The following is a 6,341-nucleotide window of genomic DNA, read 5'->3' on the forward strand; positions in this document are numbered from 1 at the left end:
GCTAAAATTTAGCTAAATGCAAATGAATCCCAAGGCTGTTCAATTTTAACGCATATGTTTAGTAATATCTGACTCAAAAAGAGCATTTTTATTTTACTTTTACTAGCTAGTGTAGGTGCTAGACCATCTAGACCAAGGTGAAACACTCATGAATTATTATTGTTAATTAATTAATAATGGAGAAATGTTGGCTCACTCTTCTTAACGTTGTTACTTTGGTTCATTTTGTGGACATTTGTTTATGCAAAACTCTCTTAAGATCCCATCACTCAGGATGAGGTCTGGACTTTGTCTCAGCCATTGCAACACCTTGATGCTTTTCAACAGGGGTGTCACTAGGTTTTAAGGACAGGGGGGGCTTAGCCCCCAAGAGATGCACACGACATGAACGAACGTAGTGAATGAGCACAAAATTTCACAAACAGAAAACAAAGACTGAGAAATTGTTTTCCTACTTTTTTGGACAGATTAAACATCCTAGGCCACCAATAGATCTATTGTTTTATTTCAGTCTGCTTTATAATACAGTACAACAAAAAAACAGAGGAAATGTGTTTGCTGCATCAATAACAAGAAAAAAACTGAAAATAAAAAAGTACATTTTTCTGGCTGCAATCACCAGTTACTTGGTGGGTGGAAGCATCAAAGAATGACGTCTGTTTTTAAGAGTGGCAAATCGGTCAATCACTCTGTTGTGACTCAGATGCTGAAGCGTGTCTTTTTCAATAGACATGACTGCAAGACTGTGAAGTCTTTTCTGACCCATTGTTTGACGCAGCCAGGAGTGCAGCCGACGCAGTGCACTAAAGGACCGTTCGCACGAGCAGCTGCTGACAGGCACTGTTAGGGCAACTTGGATGGTTGCCTTCAGAGAGGGAAACATGTCTGAATCAAGGAGGTTGTACACAGACAACATATTTTTGGGTGGACATCCAGCCTCTGTTTTCCGGGTAAGAAAGTTTCTGGCCACCAGAACCTCCTCTTTTTTCAGGTCAAGTCTGTAGTGCTTTGCAAGTTCATTCAAGTGTGGTTCACTCAAGAAGTTCTCAGATTTAGGACTGCATGCCTGGACGCCTTTTAGCAGCCCTGCATCTACACTGCAAAATCTTTGATCAAGCTCGCCAACCATCCGATCCACACAAGGGAAAAGTAACTCTCTTTTCAATGTGTCTGAGTTGTTCAATTCAGTGCGTGAACCCACAGTTGCCTCCAGGACAAAATCCTCCATTTTCCTCTGTTTGTGCCTTGTCTTGGCACCTGGTTCAGGGATACTGTGGGTGTTACACAGGGCCTTGGTTTTCTCATACAGCTCTGTAGCAAATGCATCTGAGTGTTTGCCCTTAAGTGTGTCACACACAGCTTGTTTGCAGATAAAAGCTTCTGCCAGGTCTAAAGTCTCTTTCTGCAGGAATTTGTGGAGTCCTTCGGTTACAGACAGAATCGACTGAAACATCAGTAGTGCATAGACTGCTGAGAACTTGTAGAGCTTTGCTCTGAGACCAACAGCTATGGGGGATCCAATTGCAGATAGGCACTCCAAAATGGCAGGCAATGTCTCAAGAACTGCACTGATTGATCGCAACTGACATGCCCAGTGAGTGTTTGAAAGTTGCACAAGCTCAGTTTTTGTCAATCCAAGCTTTGCCTGAGTCTCCATGAACTTATGATGATTGACTAGGGAGGTGCTGAAGAAAGAATACACACACTCCAACAAGCTGAAAAGCTCCACAGCCTCTGGGACAGCCTTGCAAGTATTGCACAAAACCAGGTTGAGTTGATGAGCATAACAATGCACATAGATAGCCTCAGGATGGAGCCTTCTAAAATGTGCTTGTACACCTCCAGTGGAGCCACTCATAACGGCTGCACCATCATATGTTTGTGCTACACACTTAAGCTCTGCAAGACCATAGTTTTGGATCTGCTGCTGAATCTCATTTGCAATGGACTGGGCATCAAATGATTTTATCTCTGCAAGTGCAAGGAAACGCTCCTTCACTGCCCCCTCTGACACGTACCTGACACAAACAGCTAACTGCTCTGCCTTTTTATCCCTTGCCTCATCCACCATGATGGAATAGACTTTAGACTTTGTCATTTCAGATACAATGACACTAGTAACTTCCTGGGCACAACAGTCAATCATGTCATTCTGGGATGTTGGTGAGATATACTGTGCATTTGATGGGGGATTATGTTTTTGAAGAAAAGGATCAAACTCCTTCAAAAGCTCCATGCACGCAAGAAAATTCCCTCTGTTTGGGCTGTCTTCACCTTCATCATGACCACGAAAAGGGAGTCCCTGTCTCCCTAACATAGAGGTGACTGCAACAATTCGTCTGAGATACTCTCTTCTTTCGACTATCTCACTCACATTTGCAGTTGCTATCATCTGTGCAACGTTTCCCTGTTTGCTAGTTCCCTGGTAGCTTTTCCATGTAACAACACTGTCCTTATGTGTTTGTGCCATCTCATGCTTGCCAAAGATGACTAAAGCTTTCTTCCAGTTCTTGCAACCGTTACTGACCAAACTATCATGTTTGATGTTTTTGCCAAACACTCTACATGGGAAGCAGAAAGCTGCATTCTGGTTGACTGAATATTCTAACCAGTTGTGCTTTTCAAACCAGCTGTGGTTAAATGCTCGCTTCTGTGTACCAAACGTATCATGTGGATAGCTCTTCAGCTTCACCTGTCTGGGCCCTGTGTCTTTGTCACCTAAATCAAACCCTGTAGTAGAATGAGTTGCTGCAGCTGCTTCATCATTTTCCCTCTCTTGGCCTGTTTGCTCTCCTCTCTCTGTAATAACTTGATCTTCCTCTGCCTCTCGATCCATTTGCTGCAGCTCCTCTGTCTCTCCTTGCTCTCTCTGACTTGAACTTGCCTGTTGACCTTTTTCTCCCTCAGCCACTCCTTCTGCCTCACCCTTCAAGATACATTAAAACATACTGAATTGTAATGTAAATTGCTAATATCATGACTTCTGCTCCCGCTCCACAGTAATTTGTTGCTCCCAAATATTTTGAAGTTACAAACATTATATTTTGAGCACGCATGTGACTAAAATGGTTGCAATTTAAAGCCCTGAAAAATATTACTAAATTACTTGAATTGAAGTAATATTAAAATAGAACCCTCAAAAATATGTGAGTCAGGCTAATTTGACTTATATACATATCTCTCTCTTTGCTCTCTCCACTTTCTAACCTTGACTCTCCTAAATAAAAGCTCAAGTTAAACAGGTCTTATATGTTGTACCGTGACTGAAATGTTTCATATTTCACATCCATATTGAGTCCCATAAAATTCTAATCAGACTGTCTCCATCACAAATGACTCCATCCTTTGACTCACCTCTCCAGCAGACGTCTCTCCCCTCTGCCTCTCTGTGCTCCTCTGCCCTGATTCCTACAGGTTAATGGGGATGGAGTGATTATTATTATTTCCACTGATGATAACCATACCTGAATGAGCTCAGCTGGATTTTTCAGAGCTAAAACGAGTGACAGAAATTAACATTATGCTAACAATTTAACTTAGTGCGCTAGCCAGGTTTTTATTTACAAAATGGGGAGCACCTGGTTCATTATTTACATGGGATTCTCTGCTGTTAGCTGGAGCTAACTAATTGTTACTACCAGCCAGTGATGAAGACTTACTTTCTTGAAAAACTTGCGTATATCCATGATTTCTTGCCGTTTGCCACATGCACGCTAGTGTTTCTGCAGGTGTATACGAGCGGAGTGTAAAGTAGCAGTGAAAACGAGGACTGGATTTTCAGTCATGTGGATGTCCCCTGTGAACAACTGGAAGGGATTGGATAACGAAGCACTGACGCTACCTTAACAATGTAAAGCGAAAGGGACCAACCGAGTTATGATCATATTTGTGTGAATAGCGACAGGTTTATATTATTATTTCTTTAAACTCATATTCCTGCATCTTTATATTGAATTTGTCTGCAAGTTCTGTAAAAAAAAAATCGAATAAGTTAAAAAAAAAAAAAAAAAAAAAAAAAAAAACCCCACCAAATTATTTAGGGGGGCTTAAGAATATTTTAGGGAGGCTTCAGCACCCCTAAAATAGGCCTAACGACGCCACTGCTTTTCAACCACTTTTCTGTAGATTTGCTGCTGTGCTTGGGGCGAACGTGGCTCACGGGGTTGGGAAGCGCATCTGTAATCGGAAGGTCGCCGGTTTGATCCCCGGCCTCTCTGTCCTGGTCGTTGTGTCCTTGGGCAAGACACTTTACCCTACTGGTGCTGGCCGGAGGGGCCGATGGCGCGATATGATATGGCAGCCTCGCTTCTGTCAGTCTGCCCGAGGGCAGCTGTGGCTACAACCGTAGCTTGCCTCCACCAGTGTGTAAATGCGAGAGTGAATGAATAGTGGCATTGTAAAGCGCTTTGGGTGCCTTGAAAAGTGCTATATAAATCCAATCCATTATTGTGTTGCATGATGCAATTTGGGCCAAAGCAGCTGGAGCTTTTTTTATGATGTTTTGTAAAAGGATGATTGAGTTGTTTTCTCCTTTATGTATCTCTCTTTAACCTGTTCTTCTGCTCTGCTTTTTAAGAGGTTCTTGGTATCAGCACTTTGGGGTCCTTAGGGACTAGTAACGCGCTATACAAATACAGGCCATTTACCATTTTTACCATAAAAAAAAGCCAAAATCATCACCCCTCTACCACCATGTCTGACAGGTAGTGTGAGCTATTTGTGCTGATGTGCTGAGTTTGGTTTTCTCAGAACTGCATTATAAGCAGACATCTCCACCTTAGTATTGTCTGTCCAAAGAACGTTGTTCCAGGAGTCATTTGGACAGTTTGTCCAGTTTTTTTCAGATTCAGTTTTGCAACACTAAGCCCTGCTGCTGTTTTCTTATTAGAGAGAAGAAACTTTCTCCTGGCAATGCTTCCACTTTATTTTTGTTTAGTTTTTTTTTTTTTTTTTTTTTTGCATTTCTCTGAACATTGCACACTCTGACCTTGGAGTGAAATTGCTAGAATGTCCGCTCCTGGGAAGCCTGGCGACTGTCTTGAATATTTTACACTGTTGAATAATTTTCCTCACTCTGTAGAATGATGGACTTCAAATTATGTGGAAATGGCCGTCTATTTTTACTGGATTGATGAGCAGCACCGAGTGCTTCCTTAGGATCATCGCTGATACATTTCCTTCTTGGCATTGTGTTTACACACACCTGAACGCTGCAGGCCGGCAAACTACCAAAACCTCTGCTTTTATAGAGGTGATCAAAGTTGCTGATGAACAATTATTCCTTGGTATTGAATGATTAGCTGAGTGCACCTGATTAGCAGCATTTGACTGTTACTTACCCTTTTAAATCCTATGGAAGCACTTTGTACTTTGTTTGTTCACTTTGTAATATGTCATGTTTTGTAGTTGACCTAAGGTTGTATTTACCCATTACCCATCAAACTAAGCCAGTAACTAACTAAAGTAATCATCACAGTACTGCTTTACCCTTAAAGTGTATGACAATGTAAAATTAAACGTAAATGAAGCAGCTGGAGCTTTTTTCATGATGTTTTGGAAAAGGATGACTGAGTTGTTTTCTCCTTTATGTATCTGTCTTTAACCTGTTCTCCTCCTCTGCTTTTTAAGAGGTTCTTGGTATCCTTTTGATTAACTCCATCTTTCCTCTTCCTTTCCTTTTTTCAGAGCGCTTCTGCATTAAAAACAAAAAACACAAACATAGTCTACAGTACATACTTATGTGTTTGAGGATGAACACTTAAAAAGGTTTTCACGTGCCACTCACATAGGTCCCAAGTGGCTTGGACTGCTGAGCTTGTGCCCAGGGTGCTGATTTGACAATCTTGCCCAGGGTCAGACATTTTACTTGTTTGTTTTGCTGGCACTGGCAGAAGGGCAAGGAAATCATAAGCATTGAAGCATTGATTGGCTGAGGCGGTTGTTGCCCCAGGGGTGTTGTTCTCTAGACAACAAGCATTTGGAAAGACGTGCTCCAACTCACAAGTCCTGGTAAAAGGGCCAGACTTATGGGTGCTCGTGTCAAGGCATAAAATCAAAGGCAGAGACACTCATGAGCTGTTGTAATGCTGGACGCATGAGAGGTGACTGTCTTTTGTTAAAGAGCAATAAATTCCTTTTTTGGATGTTGCAATGGTGGAGGTGGAAGCCAGGAGTGTTTCATTTCATTACCTTACATTTTGTCATTTTATGTCTCCATGGTAACACGGGGAAGATGTAATGTGCCTAAAATTTGATTAAAAAACAATCTACCTATTTTAGAGCAAATCACAAAAGTCCAGTAACTACAAGCAGAAAAAAAAGCGCAAAGGTTTCAATTTGGA

General features: G+C 41.7%; 1 protein-coding gene across 1 annotated transcript; it reads right to left on the reverse strand.

Annotated features, from left to right (window-relative positions):
* Nucleotides 1-551: 551 nt before the first annotated feature.
* Nucleotides 552-2,647, reverse strand: LOC146616932 (zinc finger MYM-type protein 1-like). The gene has a single exon (XM_085372603.1). It carries the CDS (start codon nucleotides 2,468-2,470, stop codon nucleotides 623-625), a length of 1,848 nt encoding a protein of 615 aa, XP_085228729.1. The 5' UTR covers nucleotides 2,471-2,647; the 3' UTR covers nucleotides 552-622.
* Nucleotides 2,648-6,341: the final 3,694 nt, after the last annotated feature.

This window comes from Diplotaxodon limnothrissa, linkage group LG15 (genome assembly GCF_057381915.1).
Source record: "Diplotaxodon limnothrissa isolate DT_005_m linkage group LG15, D_limnothrissa_male_GT1.1, whole genome shotgun sequence".
Classification (NCBI taxonomy): Eukaryota; Metazoa; Chordata; class Actinopteri; order Cichliformes; family Cichlidae; genus Diplotaxodon; species Diplotaxodon limnothrissa.

Excerpts from the sequence above, each read along its gene's own strand:
- LOC146616932 (XM_085372603.1), bottom strand. The coding sequence starts at position 2,470 with ATGGCACAAACACATAAGGACAGTGTTGTTACATGGAAAAGCTACCAG.